This window comes from Bombyx mandarina, chromosome 15, assembly GCF_030267445.1.
Source record: "Bombyx mandarina strain Sakado chromosome 15, ASM3026744v2".
NCBI lineage: Eukaryota > Metazoa > Arthropoda > Insecta > Lepidoptera > Bombycidae > Bombyx > Bombyx mandarina.
Window position 1 is genome coordinate 10,856,634 of NC_143221.1, and position 27,694 is coordinate 10,884,327.

The 27,694-nt window shown below is 35.8% G+C and overlaps 1 protein-coding gene across 1 annotated transcript; it reads left to right on the forward strand.

Annotated features, from left to right (window-relative positions):
- Nucleotides 1-1,100: 1,100 nt before the first annotated feature.
- Uggt (UDP-glucose-glycoprotein glucosyltransferase) lies at nt 1,101-27,397 on the forward strand. The gene is made up of 28 exons (XM_028172636.2): nt 1,101-2,141; nt 2,342-2,595; nt 3,012-3,191; nt 3,281-3,471; nt 4,543-4,747; nt 4,830-5,043; nt 5,595-5,815; nt 5,997-6,206; nt 6,293-6,472; nt 6,799-6,995; nt 7,551-7,666; nt 7,743-7,894; nt 8,629-8,808; nt 9,479-9,657; nt 11,880-11,968; nt 14,277-14,437; nt 14,992-15,131; nt 15,900-16,109; nt 16,664-16,888; nt 17,255-17,428; nt 18,133-18,310; nt 18,786-18,968; nt 19,972-20,075; nt 21,435-21,601; nt 23,303-23,424; nt 23,991-24,131; nt 24,626-24,671; nt 25,319-27,397. The coding sequence occupies exons 1-28, from the start codon at nt 1,892-1,894 to the stop codon at nt 25,348-25,350; spliced, it is 4,701 nt and encodes a 1,566-aa protein (XP_028028437.2). The 5' UTR covers nt 1,101-1,891; the 3' UTR covers nt 25,351-27,397.
- The last annotated feature ends 297 nt before the right edge of the window (nt 27,398-27,694 follow it).

Genomic DNA, 27,694 nt, shown 5'->3' on the forward strand with positions numbered 1-27,694 from the left:
TGGGTGGCGGCATTTTCGTTGAAGATATCTATGGGTTCCGGTAACCACTTAACACCAAGTGAGTTAGTCCACCCCCAAAAAAAACAAATTTTGGTTCCATCAAGATGAGTATAAGGAATAGATTGGCTGACTCCTATGTACATATCTGAGGCATAAGGCTGTCGTTACGAGGAGCCACAGTAGTATATATTGCTGCTATAAAATAGCGATCTGAAGTTATTTACATACATTAGCTATTATAATGGATGGCAACTACTACGTGTAAGGGAAATAACTCCTAAATGTAGCATTCCGATGTTGGCGACCGTGACCGACGCGGACTGCGACAGGGAACCGCGACCGGGTCGCGCGACTTACTTTTTTTTTATGATTGAAGGATTACTGGTGGCCCGTAGGCCTTTCCAGTTTCACCAGGACAGGTGGGCGACCCAGGACAGGTGGGCGAACCAGGACAGGTGGGCTATCGCGATTTACTGCTTAGTATGAATTTATATGAAGCCCTAAACAACGCAAGCGTCCCTGTCACGCGGCCCGTGGGCGCGGCTAGCTAGCGACGTGGTCGCGCGACGCTACTGCTACTGGAGCAGTGCCGCCGCGCGACCCGGCCACGTTGCACGTCTAAATGGTGTCACTTTCCACCCATGCTGACAAATTATTAATAGATGTAGTGTCTAAAAACCCACCTATATACGATTCGACACTCCAGTCATATCGAGATAATGTTATTCGAGACAATATTTGGGAAAAAAGTTGGCAAAATTCTTGTTTCTGAAAGCAAGGCAAACAAAATTCTTCTTCTTCTAATAAAATCTGTATAGCTCTTTATCTAGTTGCGGATAAATTGACTGAGCACTAGAATACAACTGTATACAATAAAAACTGCGGGCAGACTGGCCGTCGGTAGGAGTCGCTGACATCGGAATGTCTCTGGAACTCAGGCAATCAGGGTCGCGGTTGCTAGTCGCGGTCACTTGTCGCCCTGGTCGCCAACATCGGAATGCTACCTTTAAGTGTGTCTTTAGAGATCTAGAACTTGGCCGGGTACTTTCTCTACGCTCAACATAAATAATCTTTGGCCACCAACACTAATCTATTTAGTCTGACTTTTTGGCAGGAACGCGAGGAGTGAAGTTGTGTGATTTTGTTTTATTTTGTTTATTTAGTGTTTCTTCAGGTTTAAATGTGTAATAACGGTGGTTTATTAACCGTTTAATATCTATGAAAGTGCACAAATGTGGGAAAATGAAACAAAGTTGCTTAACGTAACTTCTCGGGATCTTCCAAAAAGTCCATTGAAAAAGTCTCAGTAAATGACTACCATTTTACTGAGATTATACTTCATCCCATATCATCTCATTTCATTTCGTTTCATTTTCATTTCATTTCATGCCATGTTTCATAATAATCAAATTCATTTCATTTCATAATATCATATTTCATTTAAAAAAGTTATCATTAAAATTAAAATAACACTTGACCTAAAGGTCTTAGTTACCAGGTCATAAAATCCCTTAAAAAAATCTATTTAGTCTGTGACATGACTGTGTTCGTATTGGATAAAATAACAACATTATAACAACTAATTCCAATTAAATCGTGACATCAAATTGCACTATTATTTGATTGGTGTATACGTATGGTTGCCATGTGACTATAACATTGTTGTACCTTTGTCATTGGTCATATTGTTTCCAACAGGGCTCGATTAAACAGGACACGAAAAAATTTAACATTAAATTTAAATTCTCTAACAAAAACTTTATTGAATGTTCGACAAAGAACTTAAAAATTATTTTAAATATCTTCCTGGAAATTATGTATATTTCAAACTAGTAAACTATAAGTGTAGTAAGCGCTAAAAAGTATAAATTTCTTTGAAGTAAAAAGAAAGATGAAAATCCCCGGCTTAAGACTGTCTTTAGTGGTTTTAGCAATTGCTGTTGTGTCAGTGGCGTCAAATATAGATCCCATTAAACGAGATGAAAAGAAATCTAAATCTGTTACGACTTTTGTTAGTGCTAAATGGGAAGCTACACCTATTGTATTAGAACTCGCCGAGTATTTAGCTGGCGAAAGTTCAGATTTGTTTTGGTCTTTCGTTGACGGTATTAATTCTCTAAAATCTAGTCTTGACTCATTAGGTGAGTGAAGAAAAATTCTATTTTGTTTCGCGAGTATTTCTTTAACGTCACGCCAAATATTCTGTATTCAATTTACGTTCTTTATCAATTCAAAATTTTCGAATATTAATGTGTTCAATGTGTAGTAATTAATGTGTATCTATAACATGATCAAAAACAATTTCGGTGTTATTCAAGTGCTATTTTCTTTTCCATTTTAGAAAATGACAAACAAATTTATGATGCCTGTATTGGAGTTGCTAGTACACTATTGGCTCCGGCACAACTTAGAATGGCTAAACTTGCACTTTCTATGCACACTACTTCACCAACAGTGCGTATGTTTGATCAAATAGCTATTCAGAACGGAGCTAAAGAAATTCAGTGCGACACATTTGTTAACATAGCAACAAACAATATTTGTGACAATGATGCGTTGAGAGATATACTTCAAACGCATAATCTTAAAAATGTTGTAAGTATATACTGAAATCTTTGTAATAAAATAGGTGTGTTAGCAGTTAATTAAGTTAAATGTAACCTTAACTTGAAAGTTGTGAGAAACTACTATATCATAAAGTTAATTGTAAGTATACAATCTACTGTTAACTTTTGGAGCACCCGACTGACATTTCAGTGCAGTAAGGTAAATTTTTTTATTAGTTCTAATGGCTAGATGATCAAGTGATATTACATGCTCAGAGATTTTAAAATATTTGTAGAACTATGTACCATACATGTCCAGATGCCAATTTACGGACTCTCGTTTGCAAACTACTGATGGACCGACACCTTAATTGATATTCCCACTGGACCTCTAGTAGGTTCTTCATATTACTTTGTCATAGTGTGATTTATAATAATTAAATTTTTATTGACTCTATTGCTTAGGGTGATCAGAACAAAGAAATATATCTTCTGGACCATACTCATCCAAGTAGTGACAACAAAAGTTTAACTGCCATTCTTTATGGGGAGCTTGGAACTAAGGATTTTGCAATGAAACACAAAATTTTGGCTAAATATGCTGACAAAAGTGCCATTAACTATGTTGTCAGATGGAACATCAAGGTTTGTTAAATTAGAATTCAACCAAGATACACTTAAAATCTCTTATCATTATTATAGTAACAAACATCCGAGTATGTATTATTTTCCAGACTCGTGGAAAACCTAAACTACGTCTATCAGGCTATGGAGTTGAACTTCAGTTGAAGAGTACAGAGTATAAGAGCCAAGACGATTCTACTCCAAAGGAAACAGAAGACAAAGAAACAGCAGCACAATCAGAGGAAGAGGATGAAAATGATCCCCAGAATCAGATTGATGGATTTAATTTTGGTAGATTAAAGTATGTTACTTTAGACGGTTTTCAAATATTATTATATCTTGTAAAAATGATAGATACACAGTCCTTAAAATTTGAATTAGGAGCTATCTTCCCAAAAATATAAATGTAGATTAGTCTTGATGAAACACTACAAGTATTTATTTATTTATTTAGTAACTCATAAGTAGATTATTATAATTAATGTTCCTAAATCCTATTAATGAATTACCAAAAACAATGCTTTTACAATACAACTCTATGCTGTCTTGGCCTTTAACCTAATTAATAATTTTCTTTGTGGTAGAATTAATGAGAATCTACCAGCATGGGCTTTGTATACTGTACTACCATTAATTTGCCAAAAATACTTGATAAATTAAACAAGGAACTGTGTTAAATTGCAATTATACTTGTAATTTAAGTTTCATAAAATACACAGTCTAGCTTATATTTCAATTAATTTGAAAAGGAAGTGTAACACGTAAATACCTCATAAATATAGTACTCAAACCTATGACAAAAATATTAAGATACATAAATAAATCATTTTTTTAACTGTTAAATGATTTATATGAAAGAAACACTACAGGTTAAATTTGTTTACATGCCTGTATAATTTTTGAATTGTCTGAATGAAGTCAGTTGCAACCTAAAATAATAAGTCAATTGTTGCACTTTATCTAAGCCTATAATGATTAACTTGATGGAACGTTGTATGTAGCACTTTTAAACCATCATGACCATAACCAGCCATAATAAAATTTATATGTTTTATAGTTAAACCTATGTCCAAATCGCAATTAATTACACAATTAAAGGGAAAACAATATGACGAGAAAAGCTGAAAATAACAAATAATATGAATGAATAGAATCTCGAAAAATTTGCGTACTTAAAAAACCATCAAAGTAATGCTCTATCTGACAGCTAACAGCAATCATATCTCATCAATTAAACCAAGGCACAAATGCTCTAAGAGTTAACGAATTATGTTTGAAATGAGATTAGTTCAAGTAAAAACTCATACCGAAAACTTTAATGTTTAAAATGTACGAAATCATATGTGGAATACAATAAAATTATATTGTGCAGGAATCTATTTCCTGCTTTACGAACACCATTGGAACGGTTTCGACGGCACTTATCAGAATCTAGTGAAGAGCTGGCCCCTCTGAAAGTATGGCAGATGCAGGCATTGAGTATGCAGGCTGCCGCTGCAGTTGTGGATGCGAATGATGCTGGTGGAGATGAAGCTTTAAGAGTTCTCACATCTATAGCTCAGAATTTTCCAATGCAGGTACATCATTATTTTTCATAATAATAAATAAATAAAAATTATTTATCTTAAATTTCACAATGATTACTCCTATGTTTTGTAGACAAAATCTCTTATACACGTCACCGTCCCGCGCGCTTTCCGCGATGAGGTATTGTATAACCAAGACATATGGGCATCAGCATTGGGACTGCGACCAGCTGAACCGTTGTTGTTAGTGTCAGGAGCTCAGTATGACGCTGAAGATGTTGATGTGATGGCTTTGCTTGCAGCATTGAGAGAAGACATTGGGCCAATGAATACATTACATGCTCTAGGTATGCATTATATAATTGTTCTTATAAAATCTAGAAAAGTATTATAGAATAAGAACACAATAAAAGCTTAGAAATTAAGGGTAATAAGCCTGATGTACTTCAATTGCACGATGCAACTATGTCTGTCTTCATATCCCAGAGATAGGCAAAATTTTTTGTAATGAAATAAATATTGAACTCATATTCATATGCAACTTCCACAACAAAGGAATAACATTTTGTAATAAAAGTCAAAGCTGCAAAAAGTATAATATGTATGATTACTACACAAATGAGATATAGACCTCAAGCAAATGGCCGCATTTAAATGAGACATCTATGTGCTCCATTAACTGTTTAACACCAAGTAGCCAACAAGCTCTTTCACCAACTAAGCAATAAAAAAAGAGTAACCACTTAAATTATTCCCAGATAATTTTTTTGTCACTAAACATTTTGATTATAAAATTTAACATAAATTCATCAGCATCGAGATTCGAAAGCATCAGCAATCACAAAGTGATATTCTTAAATTTTAAATTGTTATGGAATTAAATGCTTACCATTTTCAGGTCTCCCTAAAAAGTTAATACATACTCTCATGTCATTGGATTTGGGCGAAAGTTACACCTGGGAAGAATATGGTCTTGATATCCGTGATACATCAATAACTTGGCTCAACGATCTGGAGTCTGACGATAGGTACCGCAGATGGCCTTCTTCGTTTATGGAATTGCTTCGGCCCACATATCCTGGCATGTTGAGAAATCTCAGACGAAACATATATAACTATGTAAGGAAAGATAAGACTGAATTGCTTCTTTACTATATTAAAAATCATTGATGTCTGTAATATTTAAGAGCAATATCGATATTCTTGGCAACTTCTAATGATATGTAATTTTTTTTTGCAAGGTTTCTCCTGCATGCGACTTTAAGTGAAACCAATATGATGCTGATTTTAAAATTTTTAGGTTATCATAATAGACCCCACATCGGTACAATCTGGCCCACCGTTAAAGTTGGGTGAAACGTTGTTGAAGCATGCGACTCCAGTACGTGTTGGGTTAGTCCTAGCGTCAACAAAAGGAGACGCGTCTTTAGAAGCAGCAGTCAGGTCCGCATTTAACTACATAGCGCAGGAAAAGAATTCCAATAAAGAGGCATATTATTTCCTTACTCAGGTACATTACAAATTGAATTCAAATTTATATCTAGCTTTAAAATTTTGAAAAACTTATTTTTTACCAATTTTACTTCATTTCTTCAGTTACTGAATCCTTCTGGTGATGACGTATTAGATATTAATTATGTGAAGAAACAATTGAAGCGACACGCGACTTCCGGTGCCAGTATTGAAGACATTATTTCAGAAGATTCCGAATATAACTTTGGACGTCAAATCTCAGAAGAATTTGTATCTAAACTTGGCAGTGACAAGTATCCGCAGGTACATTTCCACATAAATAATAATTTTGGTTTGTTACTGAATCAATTCAGTTCTTTTTTATTTTTTATTGCTTAGATGGGTGGACGAGCTCACAGCCCACTTGGTGTTAATTGATTACTGGAGCCCATAGATATCTACAACGTAAATGCGCCACCCACCTTGAGATTTAAGTTCTAAGATCTCAAGTATAGTTACAGTCAGTATAGTACAAGTCAGTTCAAACAATTCAATTTTAAAAAAAACTGGAATGCTTTCGTTTACAGTGAAGCTACTGCCTAACACAACATGAAACAAATTTTTTTTAACTTTGACTATTTGTAACTCAGGTTTTGATAAATGGAGTACCACTAATGGACGAAGGCCCAACGCCGGTGACGTCGTCGGTCGAGTTACTCGAGGAGTCGCTGGTGACGTCACTGTCTCGCCACACAGCTCGTTTGCAGCGTGCTGTGTTCCGTGGTGAATTGTCCGATATGGATGACGCTGTTGATTACTTGATGAAACAGTCCCATATTATGCCACGGTAAGATAAAACTATTCACATAATATAATATATAATAGTAGTATGGCACTACAGTTACTGTTGCCATTGCATTGCATGAATAGAAATTGGAATTTTCTAGAAGATCCTATAAAGGATCTTCTAGCAAATATAAAGTTATACGAGTATATTCAAATTATTTCCTTAAGTAATTGTTTTTCAAGCACTCAATTATTTTTAACAGGATAAAAAAGCTCAGGAAAATTTAACCACACATTTTAGTATCATGTCATATGTGTATGTATGTATATGTGTATATATGTACATATTTATTATAATAATATATATTTCACTCGATAAGTACACCGCGTGTAATTTGATTCTTAGTGATTCTTTTCCACCGGATGTTTGTCTGGAGGAGATCGCTCTTAACGATAAGACCGCCCATTGTACTTTTTCTTTTGTATCTAATGATTTACATTTTTATTTATTTTGTGTACAATAAAGCGTTCTCTTTCTGTCTTTCTCTCTCTTACTCTCTGTTATATGTTTGCTTGCTTTTATTTCACCTTTTATATTAAATAAATATGTGTACAGGCTCAACCGTCGAATCCTCAGTTCAGAAACTTCGCAATACTTGGATTTGACCGGTGCCTCTTCACCTGCCGATTTGTTTACAGAAGATAAAATTCACAAATTATTACATTTAACAGGTAGGAGATTGGAATGAACAAAAATATACAACTGATTAACGATATTATGCTATTATGTAAATATTTTTTGTATTAGGACGTGACGCGTTAGCGACTGCTCTACCAATTTTGAAGTACTTTTATAAACCCGGTAAAGTTGAAAAGAAGATAACGCAAACTATTTGGGTGATCGGAGATTTGAACAACCATGAATCCCGGGGACTATTGAGAAACGCTCTTACGTTTATGGTAAATAAATTGCCTAATTTTACGTGCAATACAAATTTACTTGGGTGAATTAGTAAAAAAAAAAATTAATACAAATTTTCATTGGTAAATTTGTATATTTGTTCATTGAGTTGCGAGTCGAAATTTTAATAGCACGAGTTGATTTTAAATTATTAAATTTAGTAAAACAGACAAACAAAAATTATTATTAAAGGGTATAAATTAAATTCGAATTCAATCACTATTTTCTGTGTAATATTTAGATTTAAATTTTAGTTTACTAAGTAAAATCAAGAAGTTTTATCATTTCATGTGTTTGACTTATAATTAGTTTATAGCACAAAGCGACGCGTGTATAAAATGTATAGTTAGCTCGTCATTTATTTTATCCTCAAAAGACATGAACCGCATCGAAGTGATTTAGTTATCGCAATTTCTACTATTATTTTAAATGTGCAAGTTTGAATGTTTGGATTTATTTAATTAATTTGCTAAAAAAATCGATGTCATAAAGATAATACATAGATTAACACACAGCACAATTTTTTCCCGCCAATTAACCGAGTATCTGATCAGCAACCCTTTGTTCAGGTAAAATGCAAGGTATTTCATTATTTCTTAATTACATATCGAAGCCCTGTGAAATAACGGGTCACTAGTCTAGTAAATTTATATGGATTCGTAAAAAAAGGTCGAACATACAAATTTATAATGCTATCAGTACTTATAATATATAATTAATGTATTTATTGCAGAGAGAATCCAGTGGCGTGAGAGTAGCGTTCATACCAAACGTGGACAGTTCAAACGATCAGTCTCTGAATAAAGTAGTGGTCGCGGCTCTTACGACGCTCGAGTCTACGGAAGCCACTAAATATGTTGTAAAATTATTAGAAGATGAAGGTTGTCATGAGAGGAAAGACTGTGATATTTTGGTGAGTTGCACAACTAAAACACTACTTTAAAGAGTCCTCCTTCACGTGGTTTTTGTATAAACAAAAACACAAAAAGTGTACTATTAATTGTTGACCACTCGTTAAATATTTCATACTAATTTGTTTCATATGAAAGTTAATCATAATCACAGAGCGATATAAGGAATTTGTAATTTCGTGCTAGGCAGGGTAGGATGCTACTTTGAACGATAACGTCACTGTAGTTATACTATTAAAATTTTAAAACGATAGCAACATTTTACTGGTGGTAGGACCTCTTGTGAGTCCGCGCGGGTAGGTACCACCACCCTGCCTATTTCTGCCGTGAAGCAGCTAATGTGTTTCGGTCTGAAGGGTAGGGCAGCCGTTGTAACTATACTGAGATCTAAGAACTTATATCTCAAGGTGGGTGGCGCATTTACGTTGTAGATGTCTATGGGCTCCAGTAACCATTTAACACCAGGTGGGCTGTGAGCTCGTCTACCCATCTAAGCAATAAAAAAAAAACATTGTAGTTACCTCAAGTTAACTCAAATTTATATGGCGTTGGAACAGCGCCCCTAGCGGCAAACGTAGGCAAACGTTCCAACTCCATACAAATTTGAGTTAACTTTCACGCTATCGAGAACGTTAAAAAATTCGCACTGAGTACACACTATATCCTTTACAGCCTGAGATAATACCAGCATTGAATAAGTATGAGTGGGTCCTGAAGGCGGCTCGTGTGTTGTGCGCTCGAAGCTTCAAGCTGCGGCCAGGAGCTCGGGCGCTGGCGCACAACTCGCGGCTCATCGGACCGTTTCTCGACAACGAGCAGTTTACATTGGACGACTTTGTATTGCTGGAAAGGTAAGCATTTCCATTGATTTTTTAAGGGATTTTATTACCCGGTAACTAAGACCTTTAAGTCATATCTTATTTTAATTTATATTCTTATTTTTATAAAAAATGATAATATGGAGTGAAATGAAATAAAGATGATTAATTTGAGATCAACTGGAATGAAATTAAATGAAATGAGATGAGATGATATGGGATGAAATCTAATCTTAGTAAAATAGTTGAGATTTTTTCAGTGGACTTTTGGAGGATCCCGAAAAGTTACGTCTAGCGGCTTTGTTTAATTTTCCCACATTTGTGCACTTTCACAGATATTAAACAGTTAATAAACCCCCGTTGTTAGACATTTAAACCTGAAGAAACACTAAATAGACAAAATAAAACAAATCACGCAACCTCACTCCTCGCGTTCCCGCCAAAAAGTGAACATTTCTATTTCATACAACCAAAGATATGACTGCAGTCTTAACTTAACCGAGCTCATACATAAAACAGAGCCGTCGCCAAAATTAACTAGAGATGAAGTCTCAACGAAGATTATTATTAAATAATAGTCAATTAATTAATATTATTAATAATTTCCAAAAAAACTTGTAGCTTTCGCATATGCATGCAACTATTTCAAAGCTTAAAGATTGGTATCTAATCATAAGTTTATTTGTTCGTTAAGTCTTGGTATGTTAGGAAGGATACAAACAGTAGATGTGAAAGGAAATAGATCTTCAGGCACCACGTTGAAAATGGGTGTACCTCAGGGTTCCATTTTGGGTCCTTTTTATTTCTAATATATATAAACGATTTGCCTAGTTTTATTGAGTCCCGACACGAGGTCGTATTATTCGCAGATGATACATCTTTATTATTTAAAATTAAACGACAATTACAAGTCTATGACGAAGTGAATGATGCGATTTCGTGTGTGGTTCATTGGTTCCGTATCAATAACCAATTATTGAATAGTAAGAAAACGAAATGTATTAAATTTACTTTAAAATGTATTAAATCATCTTTAAATGTGAGACAAGTAGATAGTAATGTAATTGTTTCTGAGGAATCATTGGAGCTTGTTGAGTCAACCGTGTTTCTTGGTATAACAGTGGACTCCAAACTGCAGTGGGGACCTCATATTCATAAATTGGCGAGTAAGCTTAGCTCTGCAGCATACGCAGTAAAAAAAATTAGAATGTTAACAAATGCGGACACGGCTCGTTTAGTTTACTTTAGTTACTTCCACAGTGTCATGTCCTATGGCATTTTGCTATGGGGCAATGCGGCCGATGTAGAAATGATATTTATTCTGCAGAAAAGAGCTATACGTGCTATTTATAACATGCACTCAAGGGAATCCCTGAGGGAAAAATTTAAAGAAATTAAAGTTCTCACTATGCCATCCCAGTACATCTTTGAAAATTTGATGTATGTTCGTAAACATATTGAGGAGTTTCCTAAGATGTCGGACATACACAATAGAAATACTAGGAACAAACACAAGCTTGTTGTGCCGATGAGTAGGTTACATAAGATACGAAATTCATTCGGGTGTTTGTCTGTGCGCCTGTACAACAAAATCCCACAAGATGTTCAGAACCTACATATACATAGGTTTAAGAAAACTATTAAAGAACATCTGTGCAATAAAGCTTACTATAAAGTCAATGATTATCTAGAAGATTGCACAAAGTGGGAATGAGTTGCTCGCTCCGGGAATTTCAATATTGTAAAATTGTTATGTTATAATTACTTATTGTAATATGAATATTTAAAAAAAATAAATATTTAAAATAAAAATAAAAATCTAATATTTAAAAAAAAAAAAAAAAAACATGCCCGCTGAGTTTCTTGCCAATTCTTCTCAGGACGGAGGCTAATTCTTGTGAATTGGCGGTAATTCTTTTGACGTTCAACAAGTATGTACTTTCATTTATGTTGAATAAAACTTTTTTGATTTGATTTGATTTGATTTGATTTGATTTGTTGTCAAATTGATATTGCATCTTCTGATAAGCATAACAAGCCTGTATGCACTGTTTAAATTCTTTGAAGTCGTATGTCTACACTTGGCCCCGCAGCCGACCGCAGAGATAGATTAATACCACCGCAGAGATAGATTAATACGACCGCAAAGTGTTAATATTATAATTATAATATTAATATGTCTTTGAATAGTGAATCCATAGTCTTATGTTAAGTCTCATTTAATATTCTTATCAATAATTTATATTTTGTTACAGATTTAGCAGTCAAATGTATGGCGATAAAATAGCAGAAGTTTTAGACAAGAAGAAGGCGATCGTTACTAACGAAGTTACCGATGATGACGGTTCGTCATTACACTTATTAATTATACATATCTTTATTCGATACATTATATACTACATTGTATCTGCGAATTTGCACAGTATACCTTTTTGGATTTTTTTTTAATAATTCGAATGATTATCTATGAACTATGAATTGCCTATGAAATATCGAATAATTGATAACTTATTAGACTAGACAATAGACTACATGTATGTATATAGATGCAATTTGATTAATACAGTTAGTATATAGATGTCTCGCAGTTCTAGTTCTATATTTAAAGTTTTCTTCATAAAAACTTCACCATCATTTGTCACGCACTCCTTAGGTTTAAAATTCCTTCCACCGTTCTTGTCGGGGGTGCTTAAAGAATGTGATAATTCAAACCCGTATTTTTGTAATTTTTTTTTATTGCTTAGATGTGTGGACGGGCTCACAGCCCACCTGGTGTTAAGTGGTTACTGGAGCCCATAGACATCTACAACGTAAATGCGCCACCCACCTTGAGATATAAGTTCTAAGGTCTCAGTATAGTTACAACGGCTACCCCACCCTTCAAACCGAAACGCATTACTGCTTCACGGCAGAAATAGGCAGGGCGGTGGTACCTACCCGTGCGGACTCACAAGAGGTCCTACCACCAGAAAAGTATTAAAATATATATATATATATATATATATTATTACAATATATATATGTAGGGGAATGATACCCCGCCCCGTTTAGCTGCTTACTATGCATTTATAGTAATGAGCAAGATACATTAGTCAGTCAGTGGTTAACGTGCAGCGATCCACCGCGGTCGCTGACGCGAATAAGCATGTAATTATACGTAGTGTTTTATTAACCGCTCCGATGAGGTTTCCGGAGGAGAGCGCACAACGGACAATCAACCAACACACACACATACACACCTCCTTCCGCTCATCACCATAAAAACCTCACATATATATAACTAGTCAGGTCATAAATTCTGTCACATGTTTAATGTAAAATAATTGAAATAAGTTTATTCATTATGTAACCATTCATATACCAAAATGAACTTAACAAAACATAGATTCTTATGACACTAAAGTTTATTCAAAATGATCTCCGTGATTTTGAATACAGGCCTTCAATCTGCGCGGCCAGTCGTCTATCGCAGCACGAACGAGGTCCATGTCAATATCGGCGGCTGCCTTAATCAAGGATGTCTTGAGTGACTCCAAATTGGGATGAGGCTTTGAGCACGCCTTTTCCTCCAAGTGTTGCCATATCTTGTAATCTAACGGATTCAAATCTGGACTGGAGGAGGGCCAGTCTTCGTGCCGGATGAAGTCGATTTCACGCGCCGCCAGCCAGTCTTGTGTGCTCTTCGCTCTATGAGCTGGCGCCGAATCTTGTTGGAATTGCCTGTTATTGAACATAGTATGAGAAACAGGTTCCACAAGGTTCGTCAGGACTGTATTTTGATACACAACTGCATTCGTTTTTACACCTTTCTCACAAAAATGTACCTCTGTTAAGCCCCAATAAGAAACTCCCAACCATACCATGAGCGAGGATGGAAAATGACCTCGTTGGACACGCGGAATACGGTTGCTCGCTTCTTCACTACTGTGTGCGTACACCTTATCATTTTGTTTGTTGTAGCTCTCTTCTACGGTAAAACTTTTTTCATCCGAAAAAAGAATTTCCCGATATTTTTTTCCCGCGTACCGCTTCAACAAAGCGCGGCATCTCTTCAGTCTCAGGTCCATTAGACGAGCATTCAAACGATTTCCTGTTTTTCTTCGATATGCCCGAAGCCCTAAGTCTTCATTTAACACCCTTTTCACCGTGGTTCTGCTTAACCCCATCTGAAGGGCCAACAGTTTCTGCTTACGTTTGGGATTTCTTTGAATTCGCGCCTTCACAGCTTTTATCACTGCTGGAGTCCTAACAGACCGAGGGCGACCACTTCTTGACCTGTCATCTACACTAGAGTCTTCATTGTATCGTTTGATGGTACGATAAACGAATCTTTTGGTTATATTCAAATTTTTCAGTATGTTAAAAATTTGAATTGGCGCGTAACCGCAACGATGCAACGCAATAACTGCAACACGGTCTTCTTTAAGCGTCCACTCCATATTTAAAAATGAGTAAAATTCTAAAAGTATACATTTTTATTTTCATGAACAATTCGAAATTCCAATTCAATAAACTTTTTTGTGGCCAGCATTCTAAAAGAAAAGTTTTTACTGTGTGACAATACTTATGACCTGACTAGGTATATACCAAGCAAAGCTCGGTTATCTGCTAGTAAGTGTTAAAGAGATTACATAGTTTGGTGTTGGTTTTAGAGGAGGAGTCTGTAGAAGTGACGAGTGACATGCGTCTGAAGCTGGTGTCGGTGCTGGGAGGACGCGAGTCCCGCGCCCGCACCGCGCTGCCGAGCGGACTACACACTGAACATTCGCTCATCGAACTGCCTCCTGTGTACGACAATGAAGCCGCCGTCGAGGTGATCATTGTCGACCTTTAACACTTTTATAGTTAGATTAAACGCAACAGTCATCAACTTATTTAACCAAATTAAATCGATTTATTTACGGCTTCATCAAAGAAACCAATGAAAAATGTAGTTCTTGCTAAAGAGACTCGTCCTTTTCTGAGGTTTGTTTGTAAGACAAAATAGGTAAAAATATGTGTTCGTACTGTTTCTTACATGAGGCTATCTATTCGTTCAACTACTAGATCTAGTTTAAATAGTTTGGACTGACCTTTAATCGAAAGTAGTTTGAAAACAAGAAAACAACACTTGTTCAATAACTACCATGATCAAGAATAATGCATATTATAAAAAAAACCTGTTAAAAATTACAATTTGCGTAATTACAGGTAATAAAGCGTCTTGTAAGCCCGGACGGGTAGGTACTCCGTAACACCAATGCAACTACTAGGCCGTGGGTTCGTTCGTCTATCTATGCAATTAATAAAATCGAACCCGTAGAATGTTATTAAATCTGAATTGTCAAGCTTGAATTTGGTTTTGGAATTTGGTTGATTTGGTTTTAGGTTGTCGCAGTGCTGGACCCGGCGTCGGGCGCGGCACAACGCCTGGCGCCGCTGCTGCTCGTGCTACGTCGAGTCGTCAATTGTAATATTAAATTGTTCCTCAACCCCCAAGACAAGAACTCTGATATGCCACTGAAAAGGTAAGCTTTTTTTAACCTTAAACAATAAAAAAAATGATTTTTTAAATTGTTTTGAATTTTTTAATAAAAATAATGTTATATGTATTTAATTTAATACAATATTATAATTTTTTGAAGCTATTCTTCTTTTGGTATGTTGGCGAAAATAGATCATCACGTTGTATTTTTAGCGTGTGAACAATTTGAGTTGGTAAATAATTCAATTACGCTAAGGAATGTAATATAGTTATCGATACAGGCTCCTTTATAACAATCAATTCTCAGGTACCACTGGTAGGTACCACCATCCTGCCTATTTCTGCCGTGAAGGATTAATGCATTTCGGTTTGAAGAGCGAGGCAGCCTTTGTAACTATACTGATACCTTAGAACTCATATCTCGAGGTAGGTGGCGGCATTTACGTTACAGATGTGGCTGTGAGCTCAGCCACCCACTGAAGCATTAAAAAATATATATATATATATATATATAGATATATCGACGCTTATAAGGCAAACGTGACTAAGCGACAATAACTGCTTTGTACATAAATGATAGGCAATAACCATATGGCATATTCGATGCGCAAAAAATATATATTTCTAGGTGTATTGAAATCATTTCAATACTACAGCTAGATTCGTTAAAATATAATTTTTTTCAGGTATTTCAACTTTAAATTAGTCTACTGTAAAGTTCACACATTGTCGCTTAGTCACGTTTGCCTTTCAAGCGTCGATATATTATAAATTTAATATAGCACTGATTCTTGTGATATGTGTTGCACAGCTTCTACCGGTACGTGTTAGAGCCGGAGCTGCAGTTCACGGCGGCGGGCGCGCTGTCGGGCGGCGCCCTGGCGCGGTTCTCGCGGCTGCCGCACGCGCCGCTGCTGTCGATGGAGCTGCGCACGCCGACCAACTGGCTCGTGGAGTGCGTCAAGTCCGTCTACGACCTCGACAATATCAGGCTCGCCGACGTCGAGACCGTCGTGCACAGGTTGGCTACCGTGAAACATTTTTTTTAAGGAATTTTACGACCTGGTAACTGACACTTTTAGGTCAAGTCTTATTTTAATTTTTTATATTATTATCCTGCCCTTCTCCCAGTCACCCGAGGTCGGCGCAACATGTTTTCTCCTTCCATACTCTTCTATCATATACCATTTAATTTATATTCTTATTTTTATGAAAAACGATACTATGGAGTGAAATGAAATAAATATGTAATGATATGGGATGAACTATAATTAAAACCTGAAGAAACACTAAATAGACAATAAAACAAATCACACAACTTCGTTCTTCGCGTTCCCGCCAAAAAGTCCCCGTCATACATTCGATCTTACTTGATGGCGTACAATAGATAAACAAGTTCATAGTGAATATGTTACGAACAAGGCCCATTGTTAACAGATCAGAGAGATCGTTTATGTCTATTACGATTTTATAGTAAACATTTTATAGTAGGTAGATTATAGAGATATAAAATAAATACAAATAATTCTGACAATCATGTTAAGATTGAGGAAGTATATAGTGCTTTGTCAACAGCGAATTCGAACTAGAATACCTGCTGTTAGAAGGTCACGCTTGGGACACAACCCTCGGTACGCCACCTCGAGGTCTACAGCTGATACTTGGGACCAGGGAGAAACCCGAACTCATGGATACCATTGTGATGGCGAACCTGGGCTATTTCCAGCTGAAAGCCAACCCAGGGGCGTGGACGTTGCGCCTGCGACCCGGACGCTCTGAAGAAATTTATGAGATTGTTGGGTAAGTTGTAATAGAAGATGAACATATTATGTCAAACAAATAGTTTAAATTCCAAAAAGTGTGATGGAACCATACCAACATTGATACAATCTTTGTCTTGTTACAATAATTATTAATGAAATAAAAGTAACTATTTACAGTCAAGTATTGCTGTGTCCTGACCTCTATTCAATATCCTTCACTCTTTATTTTATATTTTTTGCTTTAGAAGAATTCAAGTCCGAGATATGAAATAAGTACCTCAGTATTACTGTGGTAAAATTATTATAAATATCATGTCAAACTACACATACTTTTTTTTGGCTTAAAATTTAGTAAAAATATTCGCTATTACTATATCGGCATCACGTTCTTGTTTCTGCACAGGCACGAAAACACGGACACGCCGGCTGGCAGCCAAGACATACAGGTGCTGATGAGCTCGTTCCGCAGCCACGTCATCAAGTTGAGGGTGAGCAAGAAGCCAGACAAGCAACACCTTGATTTGCTCGTCGAAAATGACGACAAGAACTCAGGAGGACTCTGGAATTCCATTGCGAGGTAGGCCTTATTACTACAGTAGGCGCGCGAGTTCATGTCCATCCTGAGGAATGCGCTAGTGCTGTGACCTAGTTAATTATGTTAATGTCGATAATAACTACAGATTTAGTCAACAGCTGTCAATTCGGTTTAATGTAACTTAAGGTAATTTTGCAATTCATGAAATAAAATAAATGTGATAAGTAATTACTTGTTTATTTCTGATAGAGAAACATATTTTTTAAATTCCAATTCAATCACTATCAAATGAAAAGCCAACCGACAGATCAGAGTCGGAGTCAGTAAGTATCTTTCTTCAGTAGGTTTTTTCTATCTGAACTTGTTGGAAGCGGAGTAGTCATTGTTAAATAACACAATAGCGTTAGCGTAAATTTTCGATATCGATAAGCGCGCGTCACAACCGTCAAGGACAACACTCGACGTCAGACAAATGCGGGGAGGCAGGCGAAGGTGGGGCGAGCTGTCCCCCGCGCGTCGCCTCTGGCCCGCGATGGACATGAACTCGCGCGCATACAGTAGATCGAAGAGCTTAGGAGGGCATCATCATTTTAATTGAAATGTGTAATAAGTACAAAAATCTTATATTAAAATGATAAACAGAGAACCATTATCATATTGAAATTTACAATGACAAATTGGATAAATTAAGAATGATTTCTTTAATGTTTATTGTTTCGTTCTAAAACATGAATATTTGAATATAGCTCGTTCGGTGGTGGAGACGAATCTGAAGCTCAAGACGACACGATCAACGTGTTCTCAGTGGCTTCAGGACATTTGTATGAAAGATTCCTTCGGATTATGATGTTGTCTGTTCTTAAAAACACAAAATCACCCGTCAAGTTCTGGTTTCTCAAGAATTACCTCAGTCCTTCGCTTAAGGTAAGATTTATGTATATGAAAGACATCCTTAAAGTTTTTAAAATGTACATTATGAGTCTCATTCGAGTCTCTTTTACCATATGAACTCACTAAACATATCTAGCTAGTCAGTTTGACTTATATGAATTCAAGATAAGGTAAAAAATAATATAAAATAGATACAGTCAGGTGTAATAGGTAATTTATTACACTACAAAATAATTGTTTTTATTTTTTTTATTGCTTAGATCGGTGGACCAGCTCACAGCTCACCTTGTGTTAAGTGGTTACTGGAGCCCATAGAGATCTACAACGTAAATGCGCCACCCACTTTGAGATATCAGTTCTAAAGTCTCAGTATAGTTACAACGGCTGCCCCACCCTTCAAACCGAAACGCATTACTGCTTCACGGCAGAAATAGGCGAGGCGGTGGTACCTACCCGCGCGGACTCACAAGAGGTCCTACCACCAGTAAAAATTGTAATGTGTGATCAGGATATTCTACCATACATGGCCCAAGAGTATGGGTTCGAGTACGAGCTGGTCCAGTACCAGTGGCCGCGCTGGCTGCAGCGACAACGCGACCGGCAACGCACCATCTGGGGATACAAGATCCTGTTCCTCGACGTGTTGTTCCCGCTGCACGTCAAGAAGATTATCTTCGTCGATGCCGACCAGGTAGGACTTTGCAGTATCATTTTTTGTTTAATATTATATATTACTGGATTATTGAATACCCCACTAATCTATACTTCTCTACTAATATTATAAAGAGGAAAGGTTTGTTTGTTTGTATTGAATAGGTTCCGAAACTTCCAATCCGATTTGAAAAATTCTTTCACTGTTTGGAAGCTACACTATTCTCAAGTGACATAGGCTGCAATCTTTTTTGAAAAAAAATAGGGATCTTTTCTAAAACTCAAATAATGTAACCCAAGGTGTAAAAAAATTACCTAAAATATTCTTTACATTGCGTGCCCTATGAAAACTATTGATGATAGAATAAAGTAATGTACTACGACTTTGTAGAACACATTATTAGTTACAAAAAGTGTCGCGACAGCATATGTCTAACTATTATAGTTATGCTGCAATAAGTGTTCTTTTATTTACAAAAATAAAACAACGTCAAATATGTATCGTTGAATTTTTTGTTATAGACCCGAGCGGAGCCGGAGCGGGCCGCTAGTTAATAATAAATAGCGAAATAATAAATTTGACGATAAAATTTTAACGAATGCTGGCACATCTGTAGTATTTTAAAATTTTATATTTGTTCAATTCTATTGTTTTTATGGACTGTTTGAAGATTTACCAATATCAAGAATCACGTGGCAGACGTAAACGGTTTTTCTGACCAGTGTGCTTAGTGCGAGTTTTTTAACGTTCTCGATAGCGTAAAAGTTAGCTCATATTTGTATAGAATGGAATCGTTTGCGTACGTTTGCCGCTAGGGGCGCTGTTCCAGCTGCAAACAAAATTGGGTTAACTTTTACGCTATCGAGAACGTTAAGAAGCTCACACTAAGCTCACTGTGATCGATTGTTGTTGTCAATGCGTCTTTTACGTATCATATAGTTTAGAATCGAATAGATAATACGCCCAAAGGAATATTCATTTTTCAAAATTTCGCTAGATTTAGTGTTAACTATACAGGTTATTTTTTTTCTATTGTTTGCAGATTGTTCGTGCTGATCTCAAAGAATTGGTGGAATTAGATTTAGGAGGCGCACCATACGGCTATACACCGTTCTGTGATAGTAGGACAGAAATGGACGGTTTCAGGTTTGTTTTAATTTATATTTATGAAAGCTTTATTTAAATCTTATTGGTTAATTTATTGTATGAGTTGGCTGCAGGCTGGAGTGCCACCATCTTGCTCAGCGTGACGGTATCACTTCAATCAAATAAAGTTAATTTATAATAGGGATAATAGAAGTGTAAGTATACGACAAAGGGAAGATCCTCCACCGAGCGGGTGATATTTGCTCGGTAGACCGACGCGGCGACGGTCCGAATGTTGTTGTTCGGAACTTGTATATATGCAAGCTTATCTTGAAAATGTCGTTAGCGAGTTTCAGGCATCTGTCAATTATCTTGCGTTGTATGATGGCTATCCGCCACAGAAGGTTTATTTATTAAAATCCTATTGATATACTGGAATATTATATATTATATTTACAATATTTCAGTGTTTGTGTGCACAGTTATACGAATACGAAATCAGTTCTTGTGGATAGTAAAATATAAAAAATTGTAATAAAAAACAAATACATACGTACTTACCAAATGTTCACGATTGACTTTCACGGTGAAGGAATAACATCGTGTAGTAAAAATCAAACCCGCAATTTATAGTTTGCGTAATTACTGGTGGTAGGACCTCTTGTGAGTTCACACGGGTAGGTACCACCACCCCGCCTATTTCAGCCGTGAAGCAGTAATGCGTTTCGGTTTGAAGGGTGGGGCAGCCGTTGTAACTATACTGAGACCTTAGAACTTATATCTCAAAGTTAGGTGGCGGCATTTACGTTGTAGATGTCTATGGGCTCCAGTAACCATTTAACACCAGGTGGGCTGTGAGCTCGTCTACCCATCTAAGCAATAAAAAAAAACATTGTAGTTACCTCAAATTAACTCAAATTTATATGGCGTTGGAACAGCGCCCCTAGCGGCAAACGTTCCAACTCCATACAAATTTGAGTTAACTTTCACGCTATCGAGAACGTTAAAAAATTCGCACTGAGTACACACTATATCCTTTACAGCCTGAGATAATACCAGCATTGAATGAAAAAAAAAAAAATTTTTTTTTTATCGCCTAGATGGTTGGACGAGCTCACAGCCCGCCTGGTGTTAAGTGGTTACTGGAGCCCATAGACATCTACAAAGTAAATGCGCCACCCATCTTGAGATATAAGTTCTAAGGTCTCATCTAACCAATAAAAAAGTATATATATATAGTTACAACGGCTGCCCCCACCCTTCAAACCGAAACACATTACTGCTTCACGGCTGTAATAGGCAGGGTGGTGGTACCTACCCGTACCGATTCACAAGAGGTCCTACCACCAGTAAAAACCCAGTATTGTCATAGCTTATTCGCAATTCAGAGCAGTCATTTACAACTGGTAATGTTTTTAGGTTCTGGAAGCAAGGCTACTGGCGCAATCACCTTCAAGGTCGGAGTTACCACATCAGCGCGCTGTACGTCGTGGACTTGAAACGGTTCCGTCGCATCGCCGCCGGAGACCGCCTCCGAGGACAGTACCAGGCGCTCAGCCAGGACCCTAACAGCTTGTCTAATTTAGGTTAGTACTGATAAATTTTGTATCTTTAAAAAATTAAGTCTCGTCAAGTTCTGTTTTTGGAGGAATTGACAAAGGGAAGATCTTTAACCCAACCAGTAAAATTGTTTGGGAGATGAACGGTCCGAATATTATTGTTCGAAATTATATAATACTAGCCGCACTCGCCCGCTTCGTTGGGCTTTTAAAATTAACATTATTATTTATTGTCATTATTATTAGGGAGTCCAACACTCGTATAAGTATTAGCCTTTCCATTAAGTACATGTATTTTCTACCAAGTTTCAAGTTAATCGGATGCACGGTTCAGTACTTATAACGGAACATCCGTAAAAACCACTATAGATTTATATATTAGTATAGATATCGTCACTGTCAAACCAAAATCTGCTATGTGCAAAAACTCTATTTTGAATTAACGAGTAAAAACATTTTCGTATAAAATGTTATATGAAAGTGAATTTTTAAGAACTATATCAAATGAAAGCTATAGATAAATATTAAATCTATAGACACATAACAGTTTTTTTTATATGGTAAATAGGGCTGTGAACTATACGAAAAGGTCAAAAAGTAGTCTCAAAAAGTGCACATAGCAGATTTTGGTTTGACAACGACGATATTAAAAACTTATCTGGAAAAAGTATTTTGTTCTAGATATAAATTCAAATTTACCTGCATAATTAAACTGATGGTTGTTAGAAGGGTTTGTGAAAGCGCGTGCAGCTAGGACCCAGCAAACTATTCAGTTTTTCCGCAAAACAATCACGTCTTCCAGTTTAAAGGGAAGGATAATATTTGTTCTTTGAATTCGTTTTGTGGATCGAACAACTTGTGCCACATGTCCTTACTCTAGTAGAATTATTTTGTCCGTTCAGTTTGGGTCATAAAACATAGCCCGGCTAGGGCGGTGAGCTCATTGCGCGGGCGTAACGCCATTATCGATAAAAACAAATGAGTCATCGAAGGCAGGTACACGGCGGCGAGGTGCTATACGAAGGGTGGTGAGACACTTATGTTATGAGTCATTTGTTGTACCTACCTGCAAATTATAATACATAATAATATGTCGAACAGAAATGTGATTTTGTGCATTCGCTCTCTAAATTTCTTTAGTGACACAATGGCTACTCCTTTGTTTTGTACCAAAACGGCAGAATTTATTCAAATATTTTGCTTGTTGGCAAAAACATACCAGCACAAGGACATGTTATTATCAACAATGTGTTAAAATTTCTCAATGAAATGAGAATAGATCCCGAAAAGTTACAAAGTCTTAATTTCTGCCGTTTTCGTTAACTTGCTGCGGCGATATGTGGTTAAGTGTTCGATTAGTGATTTTTCTTTCATTTTTATCAGTAACTAGTGTACTATCAATAACGCTTATCGACAACAATAATGCGCATCACTATGCCCGTCCATAAGGCTCGTGAGTGGAAGAGAGAGCGAAATACTCGCTGCACCGCTCCGATTTTTTATGACTCAAACTGCACGGATAAAATAATTCTACTATAGGCGACAGAACCTCGCAGAGTTCGACATCAAGCACAAAATAAAAACAAAAAAATCGATTGGATAGTTGTGATGTCAAATCGAATGTGGTATTGACCGATAGGGGAACCGTGAGCTCATTGTAAATCCAAAAACAGCTTTCAGTCGAAATGTGAAGGTTTCGTTCAATAAATTTGAAAATAATTTTTTTAGATCAAGATTTACCGAACAACATGATCCACCAAGTGGCCATCAAATCGTTACCGCAGGAGTGGCTGTGGTGTGAGACCTGGTGTGACGACGACTCGAAGAAATACGCCAAAACAATCGACTTGGTACGTTACAACGAAGTTCATTATAGTTTATTGACAATGTCAATGTTATGTCAATTTGACATAACCCAATAATTACGATAGTTTTGAAAGTGCATGTTCTTATAATATTTCTGAAGTTCTGAATCGCTATCCGATCTTTATTTATCATCCTTTCAATATCTTTATTCTTGGAACGTGCTTGTTGGTCAGTATGCCTGCCATTACTTAGTGCGGATCACAACATCAATATCGACATCCACATTGAGGCATAAATAAGTAAGTTTTGTTTTGAAATAACGGCTAATCTTTAAACTGAAACACTGTATTGCTCCGCGAAAGAAATATAATGCTGGTCTTAGCCCATATATATCGCACACGCCTATCTCTTGTACTCTAGACAAGAATAAGAATGGGAAGCCTACTTCCTATGTAATGATCTAGAAACTTCTAGGCCAGATGATATGTAATATGTAATATCATCTGGCTAGAAGAGAAGATAAAGAAACCGTTCCATGAGTTGTAAATGCGCAATAATAATAATATTTTGCGTTGGTCTACAATTTTTGAGTTGATTTATTTGATTTTAGTGCAACAACCCTATGACTAAAGAAGCCAAGCTCTCCGCTGCGATGCGCATAGTACCAGAATGGAAGGAATACGACGGTGAAGTGAAGGCTTTACAGGCGCGTGTTAGACGAGGTCTCTACCAATCTTCGGACCATGAACAGGTATAAATATTTAATCATTTTATTGTTGCATAGACGGATGAACAACCGCCCACCTGGTGTTAAGCGGTTAACGGAGCCCATAGATATGACGTCATTAACGTGAGATTCAAGCGGCAATTGTTTTGTATACTAGTTGTCCCATAGAGAGAGAGAGAAAGACAGACAGACAGACAGTGAGAGAGAGAGAGTATTCTTTATTGTCCATCAATAAACAAATAAACAGTGCTATACATTAAATACAAAAAAAGTACAATTGGCGGTCTTATCGCTAAGAGCGATCTCTTCCAGACAACCATCAGGTGGACAAGAATCATTTGGAAACGAATTTAATAGCTGTCTCATACTTCAAACCGTGGCCCAGATAGCTTCTCAGTAGAAATTACCAGAGCGGTACCACATTGTATGGGGTCACAAGACATCCTGCCACCAGTTTTGTTATTTGAGTGTTTTATATTATAGAACATTGAAATATGTATTTCTTTGTGCTTTTTTAGGAGGTTGAAGTAAATATCGATGTTACGACGTCCAGTCAGTCTACAAGTAAGTACAACTTAATAAAATATAATATAATCATGGATATATGTTCATTTGGCCACTATCTAGGATTCCATGTGTTGTGGGATCAGAGTAATATACCTAGATTTAGATTTTAGATTTAGAGTATTAGATACCTATATTTTTTCCTTTAAATATTAAACTTAATACGGCTATTAATGCGAATTAGATAAATTGTATTTGTTATTAGTTCTATTTAAACAGAGAAAAAACCTATTTGATACGCAAATATTTTCCCGATTAGGGAATGGAACCGAGATCTTCGACTCAACTGTAACTACTACGCCAATGATGCACACTTTGTTGTTATTGTTACATTTTAACATTAATAATGATGGTTTATGCCATGATTTATGCGCAGAGTATAACCCGTTTAAAATCATCATTATCTTAGGGTGAACCTTAGCCTGGTCCAGTGTGTCTCCACAGACTCCTCTATTCGTGGCTTTCTCCTTCCAGTTTTATTAGTTATTACCAGTTTATGTGGGCCAATATTCTTGATTTTAATTTAAAATTTTGTTTGTTTATATACATGTGTAATTCAAGACTTGATCGTCATCAATTATAAATTATTTATAGAATATTTTGAGGAGATAAAATATTATGATTTTTTTGTATATGAATTGTTTCAGATACTGAGCACGATGCACACACGGAGTTATGATGAACTAAAGCAGTGATATTACAATAAGTAGCGCGAATATTCCATTTTCCCATATGTTTGTGTGTTGGTTGTGGTAGACACGTGACGTCAGTAGATGTGTATGTGTGCAATTACATTTTGTTACATAATGTTTGTATAAGTTGTAAATCTTTAAAAATAATTGTATGATTTATACATACATATGTTGTTCAATTGGTACTTATGGTAACTAAAATTTTAATTCGGTGCCATGTTCTGTCTTTCAAAGGCTATGTTTAATGCATTACCAAACTGTATGGGGTAAAACAAACTGTTATTGGCATGAAACTAGCTGAGTAATTTGCTCTCTGCCGTTTGTAATTCAGAAAATAAGATTTGTTTCCATTTAATTATAAATATATTTGGAAGGAAGAAAAGTGATGGCGTTAAGTTTTGTATAATATCTGAACGTCTATTATTTTACATCAATTATAAATTTGGCATGAACAAGATGATATTATTTAAGACAAATAAAATAGCATAAAAATTTTAAGTGTTTTTTTGATCCAATTGTCACTTATATAATGTCAATATTTGTGACAGATTGTTTGATTGACAAACTACATACAGGTAAATTGATTCGTCATAATAAAAATCTTGCTTTCTTCTTTTGTTAGATAATATTCGGATAAGAAAAAGTGATGATGTTCTAGTTTTAAGTATTCGAATTATACAATTTGTAGATGGGTCAAAAGCCTTTGGCTGTTACATTGTTTGTTATTATAATCATTCTCAGTAATGGTACATATGTTCATCCACGCGGTTTGTGAGACCTCAGTCTTCTACAAAAAACAAGAGTCGTTTGTTAATGTACACTTTTTTCATCCACGCGGTTTGTGAAATATCTTCTACAAAAAACAACAGTTTGTTAATGTACACTTTTTCTATTTCCTTAGAAACATTGTTTTATTTGATAATTCTTTGACGTCGCTTGTAAATGAAGCCAATGACTCGTAAAACCGAAATCACAACTCAATACCCGAATTTCAAACAATTTCAACTCGAAACTAGATATTAATTTAAAACAAAATACTAGTTTAAGATAATTATAAGCTACGTAGCTTGAAATGTTCATTGGTGTTCCCATGGTGTTCCTGATACTTTTGTTCTCTTGTCAAGGAAAATATATACTTTATTTACCAGTGTGTAAGATTTTATTATTTTGTAGTTCATGTCATTTCGTAATGAACTTGGTAAACAAATGCAGCATTCAAAACAAAAACAAAACATTCATTAAATAAGACGCAAACTAATCTTATCTTGATCAGTTTAAATGTTTTGATAAATTTGAGTTTTGTAACTAGTGTAAGGCTATGACGTCGACGACTAATTGATGTACCCAAAGTAATGATTACACGGTGGCGTGGCTATTTACGTGTTGTAAGTAAAAGTTGATAATATTAAATAAGGAAATTTAATGCATTTTATAAACTTATCGCTTAACTCAGACGGTATCGGACGACAAACAAAGAATCCAGTACTAAATTGCTTGATTTGAATGATTTGTATGTCTATTCGATTTCACTTCTCTCATATTTCTGTCTATATTAATTCACCCTATAAATGATAAGGGGCAGATTTTCGATCTTTACCACCTGATCATTTTTAGTACTGTAGCCGATTTTGTATTTAATAATCGGATAAAAGTATTAACATTACACAGGCCTACAACACTATGACCCTATTCTTTTATGATTATCCAATATTTGGTTTCGACGACTATTCATCGTCAGAATGAGATCTTGTGTTATTGATGTCATGTGAGTCGTCCTCTCTCGGCCAAGTGATTAGCCTACACAATAGTCGTAGCCGCTAGTTTCCTCTTTAAAAGATAATAGCAATCAAACCTTAGATTAAGATTAACTTGTTCACTTTTTTATGATAATTTTAAATGGAAGCATTCACAGCTCAATATTTTTAAGATTTTCTTATATGTTTGGAGCAGAATTTATGTTTCGAAACAACACATAAATATGCTTTGTTTTTCAATTTTGTAATTTCTCCGATCAATAAACTATAGTAAATTTAATGCAGATTTTTTATTGAACTAAAACACGTTTCCAATTAAGAATTTATTTACAGTACATATTGTCTAAAAACTACTTTAGATGAACACCTAATAGCTACATGAAAGAAAGAACTACACGTGTTATCACGACAAAGTTATTTTTAACAAACAGACTTATTTAATTTAAAACACTTTCACTCGCTATTACATATTATTTTCATACAATACTACGACACGTTCAAAAATATGTACACGGTAAATTAAGGTTCTTGATAAGATCCAAGTTTTATCTTTAATCTCGTACCGATCACGATCGTA

Excerpts from the sequence above, each read along its gene's own strand:
- Uggt (XM_028172636.2), top strand. The coding sequence starts at position 1,892 with ATGAAAATCCCCGGCTTAAGACTGTCTTTAGTGGTTTTAGCAATTGCT. Across the intron at positions 5,044-5,594 it reads GAATACATTACATGCTCTAG|GTCTCCCTAAAAAGTTAATA; the intron begins GTATGCATTATA and ends TACCATTTTCAG. Across the intron at positions 18,969-19,971 it reads TCTTCGTCGATGCCGACCAG|ATTGTTCGTGCTGATCTCAA; the intron begins GTAGGACTTTGC and ends TATTGTTTGCAG.